The sequence below is a fragment of the Panthera leo genome, chromosome E3 (assembly GCF_018350215.1).
Source record: "Panthera leo isolate Ple1 chromosome E3, P.leo_Ple1_pat1.1, whole genome shotgun sequence".
Taxonomy (NCBI): Eukaryota; Metazoa; Chordata; class Mammalia; order Carnivora; family Felidae; genus Panthera; species Panthera leo.
Genome location: NC_056694.1, coordinates 4,708,000 through 4,733,752, shown reverse-complemented (window position 1 = coordinate 4,733,752; position 25,753 = coordinate 4,708,000). Strand labels below are relative to the sequence as shown.

The following is a 25,753-nucleotide window of genomic DNA, read 5'->3' as shown; positions in this document are numbered from 1 at the left end:
AAGCAAACGGGCTGAGCACGAGAGATCACGAGATCACAGCTCCAAGACCGGTCTGGAGCACGTGGCACCCCGTCACACGCCTGCCAGAAACAAGTACCTCAGCAACCCCCGGGGCGGGGAGAAGGCGTAGCACCGGAGTTGAGGGTACGAGCTCCTGAGCATGATGGCCAGCAGGGCCGCGGCGCCGGCCCCCAGGCTGTGTCCCACGACCACTAGCCTGTATTCCTGCGGGACAAAAGCAGAACGTGTCGTGGTTAAAACGAAGCAGACGGCAGATGACAACGACGGGAAGGAAAAGAAAAATGAAAACCTCACGGGAGCAATGCTGAACGCTTGGCTCAAGATCCCATCGTTGATGAGGCGCTGGTACACATATCTGGCGGCTTGAGAAATCCCCTAAAAATGCAGACGAGAGAAGGTGACTTTTGACCATCAGACGAAATGAGTTCCGTTATGACAAGTGACAGGCTTACACCGTGCACACTCATTTGTGACGGTCTCCCCAAGGCGGAGACCGGCACCTGGGGATCAGCGGCCACAGCTACCACTCGCCCTTGTGTTCCTGGTTCCTGATGCAGAGTTCGGCCTGGAGAGGGGGCTCCATGGCTGTTTTCATGAACCAGTGAACGGGTAACATCGGGAACACACGTGCACGGCAAGGGGTCTTTCTATGGCTTATTCTGAAGCTATACGATATTTTGCTGTATACACATACCACGGTTTACTTCAGCCAAGTCCTGACGGATTGTCAGGTTTAGATTTTAAGTGGCCGATCTTCTAACATTAGAACATAAAACATTAAAACATAAAGTTCCGAGTAAGTGATATTCGTCAAGCATTCAGTTTTGGCAAAGGCAAAACTAAGACCATCGGAAATGAGTTCTAGGGAGGTCAGATTTTAGTTCCATTTCAAAGAAGAAATGAAATGTAAAACCTCCTAACAAATACAGCTGTCCTAAGAAACAGGCTTCTTGAAAAATGGAGCAGTTTCAATGGAGGACGAGACAAGGCCGGCGTGGCCCCTGTCCTCGTGCGGCTGCTCTCCTAACAAGACCGAAGGGGAGAAATCCTGTGTTCAGATGCGAGACGCGGGAGAGCCTCCCGAGCTACTGCAAATCCCTGAGTGGGTAACGACTGAATTCTGTGGGAGGCGGCGGGACCTGGCCTCACACGAGAGAGGCCCGGCTCCGGACAGACAGAGCCAAAAGTGACCTGGACACCACTGCAGCTGGCCGAGTCCCTGGCCCGTGTCACACACGCAGGCCAAGACTGTGCTCGCTTGCACGGTCGTGAACTCCAACGACTCCGGCCAGTATCGGGGCCAAAACGTGTAGGAGTGAAGCCAGAGGCGGAGAGCAGCAGTACAGGCCCTGAGGCCTGGAGCTCCAGCAGCCACCTTCCTGGCCCGAGGGAGGAGCTGCTTCTGGAGGGACCGGCACCAGGCTCAGAGCGCATCTTGTGGTCGCACAAAGCCTGCGGCTAGATTCTAAGACCAGAGCCACTACCCAGCCCACGGAACCGCATCCTGTGGTTGGCTAGTGGCTGTGTCTCGGTAAGAAAGTCGAACATTCTCACGTGTCCGACAGTTAAACTGGATTCCTGTGTGACTCGAGGCACAAAGAGACAGCTAGGGGTTGCGGGGGGACATTCACTTCTGAGGACTGTCAAGCTTCTAACGGGGGGCAGAACGAAGCCTCCAGTCTGGCCCCGCACTGCAAACTATCCAGGCAGGACGCTGGCTCAATCAGCTCCACTCCGGCTCTGACACGTTTATATAAAAACTAAGCATTTTGCTGAAAAAACGATTACTAGAGTGATACGGGTTTTGGTTGAAAAACCCCCGCAAGTGCATAAAAACAGCACAGGCCCACCGCCCTCCACCCCGACAGCCCTGGCCCCGGAAGCAGCCGCCATGATCTCTGGGACCGGACATTCCCCCAAACGTTAAATAAAACAGCCTGCTCGCGACCGCATCAGTCATCAGGGAAACGTGAACCCAGACCGCAGCGAGACACCGCTTCGCACCCCTGGGATGGCTGTCACCGAAGCCACGGAAGATACGTGTGAACGAGAACGTGGAGAACGGGAGCCCTCACACGCTGCAAGCGGAGCGCCAACTGGTGCAGCTGGGCCGGAAGACGGTTCGGCGGCTCCTCCCCGACTGAAACCCAGCTAACACCCCGAGACGCGGCGGCCCCCGCTTCCGGGTGGAGTCCCTACAGAGCGCAAAGGAAGGGCTGCAGCAGTGGCCGGCGGGCCCTCCAGTGGACAAACGGACAAGCCAAAGCGGTCTGTGCACACGGCAGAACGTCTCTCAGCAGCTGCCGAGAGGGGACTGCTGAAGGGACAGTTTGTTCGGGATGATGAGAAAGTCTGGGCACAGACGGTGGTCACGGGGACGGGCATTTGGAATCTATCTACCGCCAGCAACCCGTACGCTTACAAGTGGTTAATGTGACACGTCACATTATGTCATGTCATCGAAACCGTTTAAAAAAACCACCTCTGCTCTAGGCCCTTTGTATTCCTGGAGGAGGAGCCCGCAGCCCCACGCCACCGGCACAGAACCAACAAGACGAGAACTCGTGTGTTGTGTCCTCTGCACAAGAAACCCTCGGGTGACAGGACAGGGCTGCGGGGCCCCTCGGGGCTCCTGGGCGGGAAACTTGCGCGCTGGACGCTCCTTGGACCTCGACTTCCCCACGACAATGTGTGACTTTCATCAAGGGAAGAGCATTCGACTGGGGGGTCAAATGCCGAGTGCCACTTATCCTAACAACTGTGTGGCCTCTGGTAAGTCCCTCGATGGCTCAGAACCTGCTCCTTCCTCTTAAAGAAACAAAAAGCAACCTGGTGGGGCTGTCGTGGGAATCTGTACTAAAAGGGAAGAGAGCACTCACTCGGCACTGGCTATCTGCTGTACGGTTAGCAGGTTAGCATTCACGGGACAGTCAGACTTGGAAAAACCCTGGCCCCTCTGAGCTTCTCTTGGACGGAACATTCCCGAACACAAAACCCAGGGCTCGTACCTTGTGCGCCGAACAGTCTTGCACCCCACAGTCCAAGTTCAGGTCCTCGCTCTCCGCTGACAGGTCCGTGAGGATGTCCTGCAAAGAGCGCATTGGAAGAGGCCGCCGGGATGAGCTGAGAGCAGACACTGCGGGGCGGGTCCCTCTGAAGGACAGTCTCCTGGGTCAGACTGAGGACTGAACCTCACACCCAAACTCAGGAGGGAAACCCAGGTGGCCAGGAAGCCTGAGGGACCCATGGCAGGGAGGGGGCTGTGGGACGCATCTAAGACACGCCTTCTGCCTAAGTACTCTGTACACCCCTCTTCTAAGTACCACAGAGCAGAGCCCTGTACCTGGGTTTTGAACAAAGCATGGTTCCTATCCTCAAGGGGCTATCAACGGCTCACAGAAACCTAAGGGAGGGTAAGAAATGCATTGGGGTGGGGGTGCTTCCTGGAGGAGGTGACGCCAGAGACTAAAGGAGAAACTTACTTTCAGGAAACAGAGAGGTGGGCAACCCCAGGTGAAGGGGCAGCAGGCCCCAGCTTGGCTAACCCACCAGGGATGGGACTCCGGAACATGTGGAGTGCCTGGTGGGAAGTGGCAAGGCAGGGGGGCTCAGGTCACAAAGCTCCGATAGAGCCATGATAAGAGACACGAATTCTGTATTAAAAAGCAACGGGGAAGGGGGTGCGGTGAGGGAGGTCCTGAGGAGTGGGAAGATCGGACCCACATTCTGGAAAGAGTCTCTGTGGACGGTATGAGGACTGACTGGAAAATGAAAGACCAGGGACAGGGACCCGGGTAGAAAACTGCTTCCCTGGCCTGGAAAAGGGGACGGGGGCACAATCAGGGCTACGGCACTGTGCACAGAGAGATGGCCAGAGAGAGCCGGGCAGGAAGGCAGGACAGACACCGAGGACGGCTTCACCCTTTCTATAGGGGACAGCTGGGGGCTGCTGCAGAATTACCAGAAATCGGGGCCCAGACAGCGGGTCTGGAGGAGGCGAGGTGCCTGTGGTGTCCGGCCAGCACCCCCAGGTGCACCCCCGCCCTGTAGAGGGTCAAGGTCTCTCTACACTTTCTGGGGCGGCAGCAAAGTGGGAATCAGGAAATGAGATTGAGGAACGGCCAAGAACAGACCGAAAAGCACGTCACGGAAACAGGGAGAAAAAAGCCACCCAGCATATCCCCAGGGCAGGACGGGAGAGGTCTCGGGCTGGGGACAGATAAGTGGCAGTCCTCGAGGCGTCCGCATGTGAGCACCAGGAGGGGACTTGGCAGGCGCCTCTGTAGCAACTTCTTGAAGGGAAGCCCCCCATCTCCCTAACCCCACCAGTCTGTTTCTGATGCTTCTCAGTGAAAAGGAAAACGACTTCCTGGGTTTTTCCAAAGGGAGTGTCTCACAACCGGGGTCAGCTTCAGCAGCTTCTGTCCCAGTGTTCCCCCCAACGCCTGCTGCCCTGCCTGATGCCGCCTTGATCCTCAGCTCCTGGCGCCCGCGGCTGGCCGTTCGCCCCACCCCTCGTCCCTGGGCTCCCTACCTGGAGAGACATGGTTCCTCTCACTGCCACCACGACGGACTCCTTCCTGTGGTCCAGAGCCACTAAAAAGGGAAGCTCGTAGACCTGAGGGTGAGGGAAAGAGGCAGGAGGTCCCGAGGGTAAGAACGTGTGGCTGCGGATACAGAGTTAGGCCGGCCCCCGTTGCTAGCGGTTCCGCAGCCACGACTGCCAAGTGCAGTCCCTGTCCTTCAACAGGAGGCGGGCTACGTGCAGACACGGTGCAGGGGCATCCGGGGGGCTCAGTCGGTTAAGTGACTGACTCTTAGTTTCAGCTCAGGTCATGATCTCACAGTTCGGGAGTTTAAGCCCCTGCTTGGGACTCTTCCTCTCTCTCTGTCCCCGCCCTGCTTACTAGCAAACTGTCTCTCAAAATAAATAAACTTAAAACAAAGCCAAACCAAAAACACAGTACAGTATCTCTATGAAGACTTCTGGCTCCATCTACGTTAAGCCGAAACAGTATGCAAAGTGTGTGTGTGTTTGTGTGTGTGTCTCCCCAAGTACATTTTTCTGGGGAAAATAATCTGTAGGGGCGCCTGAGGGGCTCGGTCGGTTAAGCGTCCCACTTCGGCTCAGGTCATGATCTCGCGGTTTGTGGGTTCCAGCCCCGCGTCGGGTTCTGTGCTGAGAGCTCGGAGCCTGGAGCCTGCTTTGGACTCTGTGTCTCCCTCTCTCTCTGCCCCTCCCCCGTTCCCACTCCGTCTCTCTCTCTCTTCTCAAAAGTAAATAAACATAAAAAAAAAAAAAAAAATCTGTAACTTCTGTCAGAATCTCAAGGGACTCCAGGACCCCAAAGAAGTTCAGAAGCGCCGTTACACCTACCTTGTCATGAAAGCTTATGTGAATGAAGTCCCTGTACTGTAGCCCTGTCGTCTGCAGGATGGAGCCAAAATGGCAGCTGAGCTGATCGCCTCCAACCAAGTCATATTCTGCTGTCCTGGTTCTACAACTAAAAACACAGGCAAGGTTGGTACTCTGCCAACCTGAGCCACTTACCAAGGAACATCGATCCCCAGTGTTCTGTCTTCCCCAAATCACGAGGACCCAAGTTTACAATTTTCAGGCCTTACTCTGGCGAACATATAATGGCCTTTAAAAGACCATTACATTCCTGTGCATACTTCTTACTACAGCTTTCATCTCTGGAGTTGTGTCGATGTTTTACATATACAAAAAAATCAATATTAAGAATGGGAGATACTTGGGGCGCCTGGGTGGCTCAGTCAGTTAAGCATCCGACTTCGGCTCAGGTCATGATCTCACAGCTTGTGAGCTCGAGCCCCACGTCGGGCTCTGTGCTGATAGCTCAGAGCCCGGAGCCTGTTTCACATTCTGTGTCTCCCTCTCTCTCTCTCCCTCCCCCACTCATGCTCTGTCTCAAAAATAAATAAACATTAAAAAAATTTAAAAAAAGGAGCGCCTGGGTGGCTCAGTTGGTTGAGCGTCTGACTTCAGCTCAGGACATGATCTCACGGTCCGTGAGTTCGAGCCCCGCGTCGGGCTCTGCGCTGACAGCTCAGAGCCTGGAGCCTGCTTCGGATTCTGCGTCTCCCTCTTGCTCTGCCCCTAACCCACTCGCATTCTGTCTCTGTCTCTCTCAAAAATAAATAAAGCATTAAAAAAAAAGAATGGGAGAGACTCTAAAACTCTAGTAACGGGACAAACTGACCTCTTGCGTTTGCTGATATGATGTAATTCTAAGAAGGGCGCAATACCCCTCATGGGACATTCCTGCCAAAAATGTGCATCTGGACTCTCATCAGGAAGAAACCATCTGACAAATGCAAATTGAGGGCCATTCTACAAAATACCTACACTGTCCTTTCCAAAATGTCAAGATCATGAAAGACGAAAAATGACTGAGGAATCGTTCCAAAATAGAAAAAAACTAGGGATGCACGTCAACTAAGTGCAATGCGTAATCTTGACCTGGAGGAAAAACCGTTACAAAGGATACTATCGTGGCAACTGGAAAACTGTGAATACAGAATATAAATGAGTTATTGCTTAATGGTAACTTTCTCTCTCTCTCTGCCCCTCACCCCACTTGTACTTTGGCTCTCTCAAATTAAAAATAAAGAAAGGGGAGGGAGGGAGGGAACAGAAATACAGGCTGAAGTAACCGCAGAGAAGGGGCATGCTGATTGCATCACACTTCCAGTGGTTCAGGAAGAAGCTATGTATTTATAGTAACACAGCACATGTGACCAAACTGAGTCACAACTGGTGGCCCCATATAAAGGATATATGGGAGTTCTCAGTACTGATCTTGCAGTTTTGAAATATCTCAAAACAAAGTGTTTTGAAAGGGGAAACCGGATCATTTTTAGGAAATAAAGGACACACTGCGTAGCAAGTGACAACCAGAAGGAAGACGGAGGCCTCAAACGCATCCACCTACCAGTCCCCACCGATCTTGCACAGCCCTGTGAAGGGGTTCCGATAAATGTACAGGGGCCACCCGTAGGCGGCTGCTGCAAACTGCATGTAATGATGGCAATTTTCTAACTCTGCATCTAAATCAGCTTCCTGTAAGAGAAGGAAAACAAGCTTTTTGTATCAGGGAGCCCCTTACGGACAAGACCAACTCACCAAGGTCATAAACCTGAACCCAAACTCCGGAGTCTCCCCTTCCTACAACAAGTGAGCCGCGAAGACCTGGATGGCTGGATGGGGTGCAGAGAAACGTATACTCCTACGTGCCACCTTCTCTTTCAGAAGCATAAACACCCGTGGCAGGAAAACTCATCAAGCAAAGCTGACCCGTTTCCGCTCCTCAGGCGCAGAGCACAAACACACCCAGGGAGATCCAAGCCCGGTCCCTGAGTTTCTGCCACGTAGACTGCCAACAGCCAAGTTCCTAAGAGAGAATGCTTTCAAGATACATGGATGTGAAGCAGCCAGGAACGGGCTCCGCTCCCTGAACTCCGGGTGAGCAAACGCCTTACCTGACGGGTGAAAAACCACAACAGCAGAAGCCACAACTCACATTCCAAGCCAGCTGCTCCTGAAATTGGTGCTGGCCAGGTTTTTCTGTTCTTTGTTTTTTGAAGATACATAAATAGGTATAAATGTCAAAACTCTACAACCCAACAGAACGGGCTTACCTGGGGGGGGCCTGGGGAATGGCTGATGACCTCATCAGGCTCCTGGCTGTTCCTGATGTTGTCCTGTTGCTGATGGAGAAGGGTGAGGCCCGCCGCAATGTCGCTGGGGACCAGATCTGTGTCCTGGGTGAAAACGGCGGCTTGTCATAAAACTTAGCAGGGACTGCCCGAGTTCCTCAAAACCCAGTTTTATACAGTTCACATGCACACACAGTTATGTGTAAAGGGGTATCTTAAAAAGTATTTTCCTTTCAAGACTTCTGCATGTGAGCTTAATGTTTTTTCCTATCCTGCCCTCAGACAAATCCACTGGAGAACAAAAAAATGTGGCCGAGCTCTTATTTCAACTTTCACTTTAAGTAACTGAACCACTTAATGGACTTCACTTCTTTTGTAAAGCTGGGGAGCAAATGGATAAGTAAATTCACCATCTTTGCTAGTAACAGCCGGTTTTAGCCCAGACTTAGATGCTTGCTCAAGATGCTGTGGTTTTGTGGCAAGAGTCCCTGGGGCAGAGATTCAACACGGAACTTAAATACACCAGCTACTGCAAGCCTCCGGGAGAAGCCCACTCCAGGACAGCAACAGAGCAAGCCGCCTGCCCCTGACTTTCCCCTCCTTTCTCCGGGTGGGGTATGGAGCAGGCAGGAATGCTCAGCTGCCTCCAGGCACTTCCAGTCCAGAAGGAGCAGGTACTGGCCACTCAGCCCGAGTCATCAGCTCTACCTGTGATGCAGGTGAAGACACCTGCTGAGAACACTCAGATGCTCTTCTTCCTTCTTCCAAACTTAAAAAAAAAAAAAAAATTTAATGTCTATCTTCAAGAGAGAGAGATTGAGAGAGTGAGTGCATGCACGCATGGGAGAAAGGGAGAGAGAGGGAGACAGAGGATCCGAACCAGGCTCTGCACTGACAGTAGAGCCCCACGCGGGACTCGAACTCACGGATCATGACCTGAGCCAAAGTCGGATGCTCAACCGACTGAGCCACCCAGGCACCCCGGCTTCTTCCAAATATCTTAAGACTAGGCAGAAGCACTCCTGGGGATTAGTTTAGGGAGACCCTTGTCCACTGTCTACACAGAGGCTGCTGCTACCCGCCTGGTGTCAGCCTACAGGGCCAGCCCTGGACACTGCTGACTCGGACGCCGCAGGAAAGGGACCAGCAGTCACTCAGGATGGCAAGAGAACGCCTGTCCCTTACTTGGTCTCAATACTGAACACGATAGTTTACTAGAGGATGTTACACAAAAGCACTCGATGTGAAAGAAAACCAAGTTTTTCTAAATCACTGAAGAAACTGCTCTAGAGTGAGGACACCTTCCTGCGCTGCAAGGACACATCCCATTGTGCCGTAATGTGGCACACGAGGTCTGACACCACCCCGGATGCAGGACACTGCTTACACCTGCCTGCACCTGCAGCACACCGGCCGGAGGACAGAGGATCCAGGTGACTGGCAAATTACCCGCGAAACACACAGGTTCCATTATTCGCCTCCTTAAAAACTAACTAACGCCCTTCACGGTGCAAAGAACCAGCAGCAACGCAGGACACACTGACCGGAGACACGGCGTCCGAAGCGCAGGGCCCCGGCTTAACGCTCCGGAGCCCACGTCCCGTGAGCATCTCCCCTGCTCTGCCATGCACAGACCACACATCTGCAAGAGCTGTTTTATGTCAACGGGGGCGCGGCTCAAAACACAGAGGGCTCATCTTCACGGAGGAGACATTTACTCAGGAGAAGAGACGAAAGCAGACCCCTTCGGCTTACTGAAAAGTAGGTTGAGAAAAGCTCTGCCGTACTCGAAAAAGCAACTCGAGTATGGTCATCTTTCCCGACGCAGCAGCACAGTAACTTGATCCTGGTCTCCCACACGCTGGTAGCTGCTGTCTTGAGGCCGTTAAGTAGCTGGCTCGATTCATGACTGTCCAGGTGGTTGGGGCCAGCAGAGGAATACGGAGCCATCTTCCCCCCCAGTGGGTCAAAGACGACGATGATGGTAACCACAGTGGAGACGATGATAATCCAGCTGCAAAACAGAGAGAGGAGAAGGCGCGATGACCGTGGGTCCCACGTCCACATGCATGAGCCAGGGCTCCCTCCTCAGGGTTCAGTTTTTACATCTGTACAGCCGTGGCTCTAGTTACTGAGGAAGATGCGGATTTCCCAGAACCAGGCTGAGGTGAGCGACTTGTTTTTTCTAGAAAGTTCTTTATGCATCCACGGCTGACCCAGGCCTCACAAAAATCAGAGCCTTAAAAGTAAAGACCACAAAAGGGGCGCCTGGGTGGCTCAGTCGGTTGAGTGTCCGACTCCTGATTTGAGTTCAGGTAATGATCTCACAGTTCATGACATCCAACGCTGTGTTGGGCGTGGAGCCTACCTGAGATTCTCTCTCCTTCTGGCCCTCCCTGGCTTGTAGCTCATGCATGCATGCGTGCCCTCCTTCTCTCTCTCTCTCTCTCTCTCTCTCTCTCTCTCTCTCCCAAAAAAAAAAAAAAGTAAAGGCCACAAAAAAGACGTCTAGTAGGTAGAGTTGCAGCCTGTGCATGGAAGCAGCTGGAACCTGCTCTCCACGGGCCACCAGCACGACCCAGACTCCTCCGTGCCTCAGGGTTCTTCCCGGCAAAACCAGGAGAACTTTGCCACACTGTGGAAGAGTCCAAGAGGTCTTTCCTTCATATGTGTGAGTGTGTCCAGACAGCGCACAACGTGCCAGGCACTGTGGCTCAGGGAAACGCGTGCCAGCGGAAGACGCGCCCCCGTGAGGGGATTCTGCCACCGCTGCCTGGGCGGCTCGGGAAGCCCCCCTTTCCTTCTCTGTGACAGGACGGGAATTAACTTGATCAGTTCTAGGACCGTTAGCCTGGAAAACGTGAAAGCCTGACTCCCAGGCAGCAGCCCCCGTCACAATTCCTGGCACTGCGTTTCTACTCCTCTTGCCTTTAGTTTTTGCCCTTGGTTTGGTATCTGGGTTTTCTTCCTTCTCATAACACAAGGGACGAAATGCAGAAAAATGAGAACCAGTGAGAAAGAAAATGACATCAATACATGCATAACGAAAGATGAATTATTTCTCATATATGAACAAGCGTCTCCCAATGACCTACTCAAAGAGGTCCAATTCCTAACGATTTCAGGAAGCCCCTGTGCCATTGGGCTATCCGCAGTTACCCAGAAAGTTCTGTTGACTTCCATCTCACCCGAGACAAGAAGCTGAGAGAGAAGACGGAAGGCCTCACCTGACAACGACAGTGGCAATGATGCCATTCACAACCGTCTTGTCACACTGAATGTCGTCTGCTATCCAGGCGGCCCCCAGAGAAGCCCAGCCCATCTCTGGCAGAAAGAGCGCCAGGCGGATGTAAAGCAGCTTAGCCATGGATTTCCGCGGTCCAGGGTTACAAATGGTTCCTGAAACACAGAAGATGTTCAAACTGGTCACCTGCTTCCTCAGACACTTCCTTCCCCCAGAAACAGCAGAGCACCTATTAGCACGGTACCCACCTGGCTCCGTCTACTTGTAACTGGTACTCAAGGCCTAAGACTGACCGTCAGTGACCGATGAGGGGTGGGAACATGACAGAAAGCCTCCGGGTTACTTCCGAGACTCAACTAGGGTTTAAAGATACTTCAGGGTTCTACCTGGGGCGACCATATAATCATTGGCCAAACTGGGACATCTCTGAGAGAGGAAGGAGGGGCTGTTCATAATTATGCTGGAACGGCTGGCACCAAACAGGGCCGTCCCAGGCCAACAGACCTACACAGTCACCAAGTTCAAGCAGCCACAAGAATGACTCCACCACCTACTCGAGACCTATGGCGTTCAGGCACCATCTGAAACACCTCACGTCTATTATTCTGTAATCCTCATGACTCTGAAAACAGTTACCATCCCTTTTTTTTTTTTTAATATTTATCTTTTGAGAGAGAGAGAGAGAGACACGGAGCACGAGTGGGGGAGGGCCAGACAGAGAGGGAGACACAGAATCCCAAGCAGGCTCCAGGCTCCGACCTGTCAGCACAGAGCCCGACGCGGGGCTCGAACTCATGAACCATGAGATCATGACCTGAGCCGAAGTCAGATGCTCAACCGACTGAGCCACCCAGGTGCCCCCACCATCCCATTTTACAAATGAAGAAACTAAGGCTAGGAGAGCTTGGTAACTACTTTCTACAACATAATCCAGGTCTGTGTGGTCCCGGCTCTGTCTCACCAACGAACTCACTTTTGAGAAGTGAACAATTCTGATGCGCAAGATCACGTGAAGAGGCCTATTCAGACACGGACTTTTTAAATTTTTTTTAAACGTTTATTTATTTTTTGAGAGACAGAGAGACAGAACGTGAACGGGGGAGGAACATGGAGAGAGGGAGTCAAAAAATCTGAAGCAGGCTCCAGGGTCTGAGCTGTCAGCACAGAGCCGTATGCGGGGCTCGAACCCATGAACTGGGAGATCACGACCTGAGCCGAAGTCGGATGCTTAACCGAGTGAGCCACCAAGGCGCCCCCAGACATGGCCTTTTTACTCTGCATACAAAACAAATCCAAGTATCAAGAGAGAGGCCTGGGTGCTTCAATTCCTGATGTTAAACATCAACTCTCTCCCTTTGGGAAAAAGTTGTGATAAAATACTGATTTAGACAACATAAAAATGCCATGATTAAAACAAAACAGTAAAGGAAAAAAGCCCCCAGAGCAATGATTGAAAACAAGATCTAAAGAATGATTTGGTGAGGAAATAGCTTTTAGGTTCCAAAAATGACCTCAGAGTCACATTTTAAAATGTTAGACACCATTGGGCCCCATTTTTGGCACAAAGACAAAACAGAAGGTAACCAAAACAACACCGTCTCTCTCTGAGGGACAAAGTGCAGGCATATGAAAAACCAGTGCTCCATTTGGAGCCCGCTACTAACAATAGGCGATCACCCGCAAAACAGGAAACAGTATCTGGGCTCACCCACGGGGCGCACCGGAAGGCAGTAGCTCCGAATAAGGGAATGAATTCCCCAACAGCACCTGGGCCCGAAACTCCCAACGTCCTGATACTATGCGAATGAAATAAATACATAAATAGGGAAGCAGAAAATGGAGTTCTGATTAGGACTCCAAAGAGAAATAAAGACGCTGAAAAAAATCTCCTTTATATAGTCATTCCTATGAAAACGTTTTTATTTACATATAGATCTTCCTCTCAAGGCAAGGGGTCGCCAGGGCGGACTCGGCTGCTGCAGTGCGCGAGGCTGCTGCTGCTGCTGCCTCATCATGAGCGAGCATAACTTCATCCTTGAATGGAATGTCCTCGGCACAGCCTTGGTCTTCATCAGGCATAGCCATTTATGTAAAAACCACAAAAGGCAGGCCCGTGTCACAGAATCTTTGGCTCAACACCTCCAGACACTGCCGTGATCTCCTCCAGCACGAAATGAGTGCGAGCTCGCATATAAATGCAGAGGAGATGCAAGGAAATGTCCCACAATCAGGGTCAAACACAGTGAACGGCAGACCCTGGAGGGTGAGGGTGTTCTTCCAAAATGTGGCTGTCACGAGGCTGGACCTTCCCTAATCAAACCTCCTACATGGGACCAACAGCAGGATTTCATCAGAACCTCAGAACCTCAGAGAGGTTCTCAAATCAAAACTGGAAACTACCACAATATCAAGATTCTTCCCAACTACGCTACACAGATGACCAGGAAAAAGAGGACAGGTAGATACACAGGCATCAGTCTTCTGGGCAAAGATGAGCTCCACTGGTTCCAAATGCGTCCTCTGCAACCGGGGGTGTTTCCTTTACAGAGTAATGTCAGCCAAAAGCTACATAAACACTGTCTTTCAGTACAAGTGACAGGTTAATTACCGAGATGCCTCCCGGAACAGAAGGGGCAAAAGAAATTATCTGTGTATCAAGAATAAAATTAACCAATGTGCTATTACAAAATATAACTAAGGTGTGCCTGGGTGGCTAAGTCAGTTAAGGCGCCTGACTCTTGATCTCAGCACAGGTCTTGGTCTAAGGGTCATGAGTTCAGGCCCCGCACTGGGCTCTATGCTGGGTGTGACACCTGCTTAAGAAAATAAAAATAGGGGCGCCTGGATGGCTCAATTAAGCGTCCGACTTCGGCTCAGGTCATGATTCCGCGGTCTGTGGGTTCGAACCCTGCAACAGGCTCTGGGCTGACAGCTCAAAGCCTGGAGCCTGTTTCGGATTCAGTGTCTCCCTCTCTCTCTGCCCCTCCCCTGCTTGCGTTCTCTCTCTCTCTCTCTCAAAAAATGAATAAACGTTTTTTAAAAATTAAAAAATAACAATTTACATACATACACAAAACTTACAATTTACAGAAAACTCATCAATTTTGTGCAGGTAATGCATGTAAAAGGAAAAAAGCTCAAACAGTTCAAGTAGGTACATAGTATTAAGCGTCTGTACCCCAGTCTTTCGGTTGTCTTCTCTTCAGGAAAAGGTAGCAAACTACACACAAGGTCCTATACCTCAGTGTATTGGAAATCACTCCTTACCTGTCCACAAAGCAGTCCTCATTCTTCGTAAACGTGCAAAGACCCAACCCATGGCCTAGTGACAGGAATGGGGTTTGTTCTGACCTTTCATACCTACAAATAGCACTGCAATGAACATCCCTACGAGGACATCTCCCCCCCCCCATTTTTATTTACATTCTAGCCAGTTAACATACAGTGCAATATCGGTTCAGGAGTAGAATTTAGTGATTCGCCACCCACACGTAACACCCACTGCTCATCACAAGGGCCCTCCTTAGTACCAACCTCTTGCTTCCCTCCATCAACGCTGTCTGTCCTCTATTGTTAAGAGCCTCTTAACATTTGTTTTTCTTCCCTTCCTATATATTCATCTCTTTTGTTTCTTCACCTACAAGGACTTGTCTGCACACGTGCAAATCTATACGAAAATACTGCCTAATACACAGTGTACTTCCCAAATCTGGCTTCCAACGTATACTTACAAACAAAACGAGCTGCTTATTTCCGCACAGCCTTGCCAACTCCATGTATTATGTGGGTGACTTTTTGTTATGGCGACTGAGGCTGAACATTTTAGCACATGTAAAAGTCACTTATATTTATTTTACTGTTTATGACCTTTGCCCATTTTTCTACTGACGATCAGTCTTTTTCTTATTTATTGTAGTAGGACCCCTAATACATGAAAAAGATTGGCTTTAAGTCTCATACGTTACAATATTGTTTTCATTTTGCTTTTTTCAACCTTATGATATTTTTTCTGAAATTTACACTATATATTTTTTAATGTTTATTTATATATTTTGAGAAAGAGAGAGAAGGTACGTGCCCACACGCACGCAGGTACAAGAGGGGCATAGGGAGAAAGAGAATCCCAGGCAGGCTCCTCACTGTCAGCACAGAGCCCTATGTGGGGCTCAATCCTTCGAACCGTGAGATCATGACCTAAGCCAAAATCAAGAGTTGAACACTTAACTGAGCCACCGAGGTGCCCTTAATAAGGCATACAATATTATTTGTAACACATTGGCAATTAAACTAACATGCTTTGTAAAGTACTGTTTTTAGTTCGGTTGTGGTATCTCCAGCCACAAGTAACAAAAGGTTTAAGAACAGGAAGGACCTGTTCTGACTTCAGGGACTGCAAGTGCAGAGCCAAGACAGGTGTCACGGGCATTCTTGCTTCTCACGGCTCTGCCCTCCTTTGTGTGTCAGCTCATCCTAGGCTGTGAGTAGAGATACAGCAGGAATTCAGCAGCTTATCCATACACAGAATCACCCAGGGCAAAAACCGTGTTCCTTCTGGATCTTTCTTACAGGAGCAAGGAATTGGGTCACATGTCCACTGGCTCATCCATGAGAATCATTCCTGAGCTGGGTGGAGGGTCAGCTTCTCTGACACACACACTTCCTATGTGAGCGAGGGGGGGAGGAGGGGTGTCCTGAGTAAAACTGGAAGAGGCTGCTGGACGGGCAACCTCGCTATAACACACATACAACCAGCACATAATGCTTAACATGTACACCGACATGTTAAAAAAAAAAAAAATTTTTTTTTAATATTTATTTTTAAGAGAGAGAGAGAGAGAGAGAGAGAGAGAATAGGAGTGGGGGAGGGGCAGAGAGAGACCGGGAGACTCAGATCAGAAGTAGGCTCCAGGTTCTGAGCTGTCAGCACAGAGCCCAACACGGGGCTCGAACCCACAAACTGTGAGGTCATGCATGACCTGAGCTGAAGTCAGACGCTCAAACAACTGAGCCACCCAGGCGCCTCAACCCATTATATATTTTCTGAGCCTTGACCATGAATGTGAGATGGTGCAGGCATTGAGCAAAGGCTCAGGAGGAAGAGCCTCAGTGAACATGGCCATCCATCACAGGGTGTGAAAGTGCCCTGACACCACCAAAAATATCAGGAAAAAAATATTTAAGGGGGAAAAAAAGCTACATTATTGCTTTAAATCTGAACCTCCTGATAGCTGTACACTTGGTCTCCTAACCAGAATATGACATGAACAAAAGGGCAAATAAATGAGATGATGCTACAGACACCTGGGTGGCTCAGTTGGTTGAGTTTCCGACTTAGGCTCAGGTCATGATCTCACAGTTCATGGGTTTGAGCTCCACATCGGGCTCTGTGCTGACAGCTCAGAGCTTGGAGCCTGCTTTGGATTCTGTGTCTCCCTCCCTCTGTCTGTCTGTCTGTCTGTCTCTCTCTCTCTCTGCCCCTTCCCGACTCATGCTTGGTCTTTCTCTCTCTCTCTCTCAAAAATAAACATTAAAAAAAAATTTTAATAATTTAAAAAACTAAAAAAAATAAAATAAATGAACAATAATAAATAATAAAATAAATGAGACAATGCCATAGCTGAAATGACACCAATCTAACTACTTCATCTTTCAGAAATTCAGACTTCATTAAAAAACTCTTTAGTGCTGGGGTACCTGGCTGGCTCAGTCAGTAAAGCATGCAACTGCTGACTGCTGAGCTAAGGGTCGATTCAAGATCTATGGTGGGGGGTAGAGTTTATTTCAAACAAAAACAAAAACACAAAGGTACCTCTCCCAATGGGGAATTACACAGATCACAAAACTGGGACGTTCTTCATGCATTCACGTTTCCAGGGCCATGCTGAAATACCCAGAGCTCTCTTTCCTATACATTTCTCTAGGAAGTGGGCACAAGCCACACTCCTTGGTCATCCAAAACCCTATGGTCTTTCTCATGAAACACTTGGCCACTGAGCAACCACCACCTTTTAAGTTTCAGTTGGTCATTCCAAACCATCAAGATCGTGATCCTGCCACCCAGTTTTACCATCTTCATTTTGAGTGTGTAAGCATGCCTCCTGCAGCCCCATTCAAGCAACGATGAAATGCACTGGAGAGCGGCACACCATACATCCTTGCCTTTGATACTTCCTAATGCGCCACACTGCTTGGCTCATCCTGTGAGCCTAAGCAATCATATAGGGAAAGTTCCCAACATTTTGGGTGAAGTGACTAGTAAAAACCCTAACACACAGAAAAGAATTATCACTTAAACAAAATTTTTGTTAATCTTTATTTATTTTTGAGAGAGAGAGAGAGAGAGAGAGAGAGAGAGAGAGAGAGAGAATATCTGAAGCAGGCTCCAGGCTCTGAGCTGTCAGCACAGAGCCCGACGTGGGACTTGAACCCACAGATTGTGAGGTCATGACCTGAGCCAAAGTCAGACACTTAACCGGCTGAGCCACCCAGGTGTCCCAGAAAGAATTATCATTAAGAATAGACAGGACTAGGGGCGCCTGGGTGGCGCAGTCGGTTGAGCGTCCGACTTCAGCCAGGTCACGATCTCGCAGTCCGTGAGTTCGAGCCCCGCGTCGGGCTCTGGGCTGATGGCTCGGAGCCTGGAGCCTGTTTCCGATTCTGTGTCTCCCTCTCTCTCTGCCCCTCCCCCGTTCATGCTCTGTCTCTCTCTGTCCCAAAAATAAATAAAAAACGTTGATGGGGCGCCTGGGTGGCTCAGTCGGTTGGGCGTCCGACTTCGGCTCAGGTCATGATCTCGCGGTCCGTGAGTTCAAGCCCCGCGTCGGGCTCTGTGCTGACCGCTCAGAGCCTGGAGCCTGTTTCGGATTCTGTGTCTCCCTCTCTCTCTGACCCTCCCCCGTTCATGTTCTGTCTCTCTCTGTCTGAAAAATAAATAAACGTTAAAGAATTAAAAAAAAAAAAAAAAAAAAAAAAAAAAAAAAAAAAAAAGTTGAAAAAAAAAATTAAAAAAAAAAAAAAAAAAAAAAAAAGAATAGACAGGACTCCTGGGTGGCTCAGGTGGTTGAGCGTCCGACTTTGACTCAGGTCATGATCTCGTGGTTTGTGAGTTCAAGCCTCGCGTCGGGCTCTGTGCTGACAGCTCAGAGCCTGGAGTCTGCTTCAGATTCTGTCTCCTCCTCTTTCTGCCCCTCCCCTGCTCATGCTCTGTCTCTCTCCATCTCTCAATAATAAATAAACGTTAAAAAAAAAAAAAAAAAAAAAAAAAGAATAGACAGGACTCTTGGAGTGCCTGGGTGGTTCAGTCGGTTAAGCAGCCGACTTCAGCTCAGGTCATGATCTCACGGTCTCTGAGTTCAAGCCCCGCATTGGGCTCTGTGCTGACAGCTCAGAGCCTGGAGCCTGCTTCGGATTCTGTGTCTCCCTCTCTCTCTGCCCCTCCCCCGTTCATGCTCTGTCTCTCTCTGTCCCAAAAATAAATAAAAAACGTTGAAAAAAAAAAAAAAAAAGAAAAGGCAGACAATGAGAAGTGTTGGTGAGGATGTAGAGAAATGGAAACGCTTCATAAACTGAAAGAAACATGGTACAGCTGCTTGGAAAACAGTCTGGCAGCTCCTCAGAAGGTTAAACACAGGGTGACCACATGATCTAACAATTCCACCCTAGGTACGTCCGAGAGACACGAAAACGTCTATGTACACAAAAACATGGATCTGAATGTTCATAGCGGCATTATTTATAATAGCCCAAAAGTGTAAAATAACTCCAAATCCCCACCAACTGGCAAACGGATAAGTAAAATGTGGCATATACATTCAATGTAATTAACATTACTCAACCATAAGAAGAATGAAGTACTGACACGCTAAACATGAATCAACCTTGAAAACATGCTAAGTTTGGAGCCAGACCCAACGGCCACATGGTGGATGATTCTACCTATATGATCCAGAATGGCCAAACCTACAGACGGAAAGCAGATACATGGATGGCTAGAGCTGAGGAAATCCGGAAAAATGAGGAAAGATTGCTAATGGGTATTGGATTTCTTTGGGGGATGATGAAAATGTTCTAAAACCGTGGTGGGGGCTGGACAGCTCTGTGAACAGACTAAAAATCTTTGACCTGCACACTTTAAATGGGAGAATTGTACAGTATGTGAATTATATCTCAATCAAGCTGTTAAAGAACAGGCAGCAAATAGAAAAGGCTTTACCTTTCATGCTGACACATACGATGGCTGTCAGGGTACATATTATAACTGCTAGGAGGACAATAAGAACAATCAAGTAACTGCTGAGGAGGACACCGCCAGCACAGTCCAGCTTGCCTCTGTGCAGGAGGTACAAAGTCAAAATGCCAATCCACCTGCCAAGAGATAGGGAGGGTCAGAAATGGAATCCAAGGAACTACTTTGCAAAACATAACAGAAAGAAATAAAAGGAGTTAACATTTCTAATTTTTTTTTTTTTAATATTTAAAAATAAAAATTTTAAAGGAGTTAACATTTCCCCAAACAAGGTGAAATTTACTTTGGACTAAAATTTTCTTCGATAAAAGATCTAAAAAAAATAAAAAATCTACTAAGTCAATTAAAAAGTATGACTTTAAAAAAATTAGCTTTATGCTTTCTGTGCCTACATGACTGCCCTTATTCTATGCCTGCTGTAATTCATAAGAGGTATTTAACGCCATACGCAAACATACTATGAACTGCTGAAAAACAGCAACCCCATAATGACTCAGAAAGATGCAACCGTAGGAGCACCTGGGTGGCTCAGTCGGTTGAACATCTGTCTCTTGGTTTCAGCTGATACCATGATCTCGTGGTTCATGAGTTCAAGCCCCGAGCTGGCAGTGCACAGAGCCCGCTTGGGATTCATTCATTCATATTCTCTCTCTCCACCTCTGCCCCTCTCCCACTCAGGTTCCTCCCCCCCCCCCCGCCCCCAAATAAATTAATGAAAAAAAGAAACAGGCAACTGTAAATCAACAAAGTACATGCTTGCTAAATTATTAACAAGATAGTTTACTCCTGTGTATTAATGAGAAATTGACACATTGTAATCTGCTGTGTGATACAAACGCAGCAGGCAAGAAGTTATCCAAAGACCATGGATAGTGAACACTGATAAGCGTGAAAGGCCAAGTATTGCGACTTCGAGATTTCAGTGCAGAATAACAACAAAGACAACCCCAAACAAGGCAAAGTAATAGCGACCGGTCCCCAGAGGTATTTCAGCAAAGGGCAGAGCACCCCTGGCAAGAACGTTGTATTAAGGATTCAAGCCCAGAGGTGGAACTGGACTAGATAACATCTTATGCTTTTGTCAGTTTTGTGTTATTATGACTTTGGGTCTGGAAATAATATTGGGAAATGGTTTCAGAGGCTCGGCTCTGGAAATTACCAAACTACTGAGAAGCCACTTCCAATATCTCGTGTTTTTGTATTCCTTTCCCCTCAAGAATGTGTTTTTAAAAAATTACAGTGGTGCTGTTTTATTCCCTGCTCAGACCGGTTGGGAACAGACCTCAGGAGCCCAATTCCAGTTCCCATGGGTTCCACACTTGGAAAGACGAGAGGGTACATATTTCCCGAGCCTGAGCCTGACTGCTCATGCATGGAACTCGGCCACAACCGGCTCGGGAACGGCAGCCAGGCTATTATGTTCCATCTTTCCTCTGGCGGACAAAAGATGCCCTGCGTTTCCAGGCCGAGCGCCGTAATCATGCAAGGGCTGCTCCCCGGCTCCAGGAAGCGGAACCGGAGGTCACGGCCTTTGGTCGGCAACAACGTTCCGGAGGCTCCCAGGACCAGGCCTAGGCGCCGCACGCGACGGGCGCCGGTGCCACGGGACCCACCTGGGTGCCCCCGGGCCTGGCCGACCCGCTCCGGCCTCAGTGAGCCCTGCGTGAAATGAGTAGAGCGGCAGCACCCAGGTCCTCGGCGGTGGGGAGGCCCCGATGCGGGAACGTGGGGCCCGAGTCGGCGCGCACAAACCCGGCGACACGGACGCTACTCCCGGACCCGCTCCCTGCGCACCCCGGCCGGCCGGCCGGCCGCCAGCCCGTACAGCCCGCCGCCCTTACCACACCACTCGCAGGGACAGCTCGAAGAACCCCGGGAAGACCAGGTCGTCACTGGCGATGGCCCAGCGCCGACCGAAGAGCACCATCCCGGGCATGGCGGAGGCCCCGCTGCCCGGCCTCGGGCCAGCCTGCCGCGCGCCGGCGGCCACTCGAAGCCCTGCGCCCTCCGGGAACCGACGCCAAACTGACTGCGACTCCGCGCAGGCGCACGCTAGGGCCCGGTCCGGCGCACGCGCACTGAGCCCCCTCGCAGCAGCGAGACGCTCCGCGCCTGCGCAGATACGCTGACCCGGAGGACTCTGGTTGGCTTGATAGCTGTTTTTGCACGGGCGTGAAGTCCGTTCTGACAATATTCCCATTTTGTAGGTAAGGACTCTTCAGGCCCGGAGAAATTGCCCTCCCCACCGAGATCCACGGCTGTTAATGGCGGATCTGAGGCTCATCCCAGGTCTGTGGGCTTCGAGGCGTGTGACCATCGATGCTCCCTGCGGTCAGGAGTGCCGCGTTAGGACGCCTCTGAGTTCCGAGTCTGAAACCACCTGGCGGCTCGGGGCTGGGGCGTGGGGGTGATAGCCTGATCCGCGCCCCTTCCCCGCGAGCAGGCGGTCGCCTAGTGGCGTGGTTTCTGAGCACTTAGCACTTCCACTCTCCTCCACCCTCGTCCCAGCCCCCTTTGCCTTATGCCTGGTCCGATCTCATTGTGCCCCCTCATTCTGCTGTTACTCCCCTCGCCCCCGCCAAGGTATTTCCCCTGAATACACTTTGTGCGTAACATTGACTCCAACCCCCCACCCCCACTCCGGAAAGGTTTTTCCCTGGTAGTCACACATCAAGTCTGTCAGTGCGTGATTGTATGCCTCCCTGGGTTTGGGTTACCATTCTCTCTCTCCGTCACCCCGCTGCCTGCCGCCTTCCCCAACCCCCAACCCCCAAATACAGCAAGTTCATTGTCGCCCCAGGGCTTTTACATTTTCTGTGTCCTCTGCCAGGGCTGCTCCTCCCCAGGCAGTTCCATGTCTCTCTCTCAGTTCATTCAGGCCTCAGCTCCAGTGTCCGGGTCTCAAAGACGCCTTCTCTGGCCACCTTATCTAAACAGTTGTACACCCACCTGTTTCCATTCCCTTACCCTACTTTAGTTTTTCTCATAATAATTACTCGGTGACACTGCACCATGTTTGTTATACCTCTCCCACCTTAGGGTGTAAATTGCATGAGCAATTTACCCTGTCCATCTTGTTGACTGCTGTGCACGTGATAGAGCACATTTCAGGCACTTACTAAATAGTTGATGAATGAATAAATAAATTCATTAAATGTCAAGATTTTCTAAGTCTGAAGTTCCTTCTAAAGGGCAAAATTTCAGGGTTAAATATAAAATTGAAATTGTATTGATGGTTGTGGAAATCATGCAGAGATTGTAAATGGGGATGTTACAAGGTTTCTATAGAAAAGAGAACTATTCATTATAAAATAAGCACTTGAGTACTTGGTGTGGCCAGTGACTTAATCAGAGAGGTCAGGGAGGACTTCCCTGAAAAAGATACTAAAACGAGATTGGAGGAAGAGTAGGAAAAGAGGGTGATTCTGAAGTTAGAGAGGCCTGTGTCTATGATCCGAATATTCTCAAATGTAATACTTCCCTTTTGAAAACAGGATTTGTAAGGCTTAGGAGTAAGAAAATTCTTCTATATAAACTTTTGTTAGTAAAGATAAGCTGTCAACTTAATGTTAAGAACAATAACAACCCACAAAACTATCATTTCAAAGAGGTAGTGTGCATATTAAAAAACGGCTCATTTGGTTGAGCATCCGACTTTGGCTCAGATCATGATCTCACAGTCCGTGAGTTTGAGCCCCGCATCAGGCTCTGTGCTGACAGCTCGGAGCCTGGAACCTGCTTCGGATTCTGTGTCTCCCTCTCTCTCTGCCCCTCCCCCGCTCATTCTCTCTCTCTCTCTCTCTCTCTCTCTCTCTCTCTCCCAAAAATAAAAAAAATTAAAAAATAAAAATAAAAAACGTATTTTGAATAGTTCTAATCTCTGCAAGTATGTCCTGCTATTTCCGTATAACATTCCATTGGTTGAATTAGAACTATTTTATTTTTTAAAGTTTATTTTGAGAGAGACAGAAAGCACGAGCAGAAGAGGGGCAGAGAGAGAGGGGGAGAGAGAGAATCCCAAGTAGGTTCCATGTGGTCAGTGCACAGAGTCTGCTGTGGGGCTCTAATTCACAAACAGATCATGACTTGAGCCAAAGTCAGACACTTCACTTACTGAGCCACCCAGGTGCCCCACATTAGAGCTATTTAAAAACATTAACTTGGAGAAACAGTGATCTTTACTTTCACTTTTCCAAATCAACTGATTCATTTCTTCCACTATTCCTTTAGGACTTAATTTTCTTTCATATGAGTAAATCCCTGTCCTGAGTAAAATTAATACCCTTGCATTTAGACTCTGTCAGATGGGTGTCGGGCAATGTTAGCTAGGTGATCTTTCAGGAATTTGGACAGTTGTTTTTCTAAGGCCTTCTTGACAGCCCTGAGATCTTCAATTCTCAGAATTCCAAGTAAACTTAAGTGACTTTTTTAGTTTCGGGGCACACCAGTTTCCCTATTACACAACCATTAATTGTCTTAGAACCCTTATTAGAGGAATAAATACATTGTGTATTTCCATTCTGTTTTGGTAATAGAGTCAAGTGTAGTGTAACATTTGCCTTGAGACTTTCACCTTTAAAGTGCTCAAGGCGATCAGAGCGCCTGGGTGACTCAGTTGGTTGAGCATCCAATTGACTCAGGTCATGATCTCACGGGTCGTGAGTTCAAGCCCCGTGTCGGTCTCCGCACTGGCAGCCTGGAGCCTGCTTTGGATTCTGTGTCTCCCGCCCTCTCTGCGCCTTCTCCACTCATGCTCTGTGTCTCTCTCAAAAATAAATATTAAGAAAAAAAATTTTTTTAAATTAAGTGCTTGAGGTGAAACTAGGAGTGGAGACCTGGAATATTCTAATGTTGTAAAAAAGTGTCCCTTTTTAAAAGATTAGTGCTATATTATGCTGCAACTTTCTTTAAAATCCAATGCTAAGAGGGAATTGTTTCAGAATCAGTAGGAGAAATACCCACAGCACCTACACAGGATGCCGCCACGCTACAAAGGCTAACTCAGAGGGGTGAAGGGAGTGTCCCCTGTACTGAGCAGGGCGCGTTTCTTGCTAATTCCACATTCAGTCACTAGAGGGCGAAGGACACAGGAGAAAAAAAAAAGCCCACGTGGAGCCCCAATTCAATCAGCCCTCATTAGATGGCACTCAGGTGGTTTGGGGAAGGTACTTAAGAGTCAAGGTCTGCAGATGCATTGCTCTCCCAACAAGGGCAAAATTGACCAATGTTCTCAAATAGGCCCCAGGAACTCCTGCCAGAAGTGGTTTCCAGCCAGCTTGCAAGGCAGCTGTCCCCAAACTAAGCACAATGGGAGGGGAGCAGGGGGTCACAGAGGTGCTGAGCACTTAATGTGTGTGCCTCAAGTTCTATTTTGAGCTTCACAGACATGGGCTCATTCACACCTCACAAAAATCCTACAGCAAGAGTCTGCAGGTAACAGAGGGAAGAGACTCGTTAATCCAGGGTCACAGAGCTAGAGTGTGAGGAGCTGAGACTCCTACAACGAGGCTGATCCCAAAGCTTGTGATTTTCTTACTCAGGGTTACCACTAACCACTTAGGATTTTTTTTTTTTTAAGTTTATTTATTTGGGGGGGGTGGGGGAGAGGGAGAGAATCCCAAATCCCAAGCAGGCTTCGCGCGATCAGCACAGAGCCCAACTAGAGGCTCAATCTCACAAACCATAAGGTATGACCTGAGCCAAAATCGAGTTGGACGCTTAACCGACTGAGCCACCTAAGCGCCCTTAACCACTTTTTTAAAGTTTATTTATTTATTTTGAGAGAAAGCAAGAGAGCACAGTAGGGGCAGAGAGAGGGAGAGAGAATCCCAAGCAGACTCTGCATCGCCAGCATGGAGCCCGAGCTAGAGCTCGAACCCACTAGCCTCGAGGTCATGACCTGAGCCAAAGTCGGAAGCTTAACCGATTGAGCCGCCCAGGCGCCCCTCACTTGTGATTTCTATTGAAAGGAAATCTTTGCTTGACCTTTCCAGGGAGTCATCCAACCTAGTGGCATCTTGGGAAAAACTGGACTGGATCTTCTCCCAAGGGTTTCCACCTGCAACCTTCCCCTCCCCCCCCCAACCTTTTCTCTACCTACTTACTCCCCTCGTGACCAGACTGCAAGGAAGCAGGACATGTTACTCTGACAGCAGCTAAACTGGACCAGGGAACGGATTAGCGCCTGTAAACAGCCAGCAGCTTTTCACAGACTGATCACTCAGTGGACAAACTGGTTAACTTTGCTGGATTTCTCATGCTTTCACTTTTTTTTTTTTTTTTTTTTTAATTTTTTTTTTTTTCAACATTTTTTATTTTATTTTTGGGACAGAGAGAGACAGAGCATGAACGGGGGAGGGTCAGAGAGAGAGGGAGACACAGAATCGGAAACAGGCTCCAGGCTCCGAGCCATCAGCCCAGAGCCTGACGCGGGGCTCGAACTCACAGACCGCGAGATCGTGACCTGGCTGAAGTCGGACGCTTAACCGACTGCGCCACCCAGGCGCCCCTCATGCTTTCACTTTTAAAACAAATTCACACAAATAAAACACCTGGATAAAAAA

The 25,753-nt window shown here is 49.3% G+C and overlaps 1 protein-coding gene across 2 annotated transcripts in view; it reads right to left on the bottom strand.

Moving 5' to 3' along the window:
* Window positions 1-21,204, bottom strand: part of DAGLB (diacylglycerol lipase beta) — a 37,815-nt gene extending 16,611 nt beyond the window's left edge. For both annotated transcript variants that reach the window (XM_042922507.1, XM_042922508.1), the window contains exons 1-11: window positions 21,032-21,204; window positions 19,158-19,309; window positions 10,929-11,100; window positions 9,457-9,715; window positions 7,684-7,806; window positions 6,978-7,105; window positions 5,399-5,525; window positions 4,556-4,639; window positions 3,030-3,107; window positions 316-396; window positions 98-225 (exon numbers count right to left, since the gene is read on the bottom strand). In XM_042922507.1, coding sequence (XP_042778441.1) covers window positions 98-225; window positions 316-396; window positions 3,030-3,107; window positions 4,556-4,639; window positions 5,399-5,525; window positions 6,978-7,105; window positions 7,684-7,806; window positions 9,457-9,715; window positions 10,929-11,100; window positions 19,158-19,309; window positions 21,032-21,126 — 1,427 coding nt within the window. In that variant the 5' untranslated portion in view covers window positions 21,127-21,204. The remainder of the gene's footprint in view (window positions 1-97; window positions 226-315; window positions 397-3,029; window positions 3,108-4,555; window positions 4,640-5,398; window positions 5,526-6,977; window positions 7,106-7,683; window positions 7,807-9,456; window positions 9,716-10,928; window positions 11,101-19,157; window positions 19,310-21,031) is intronic.
* Window positions 21,205-25,753: the final 4,549 nt, after the last annotated feature.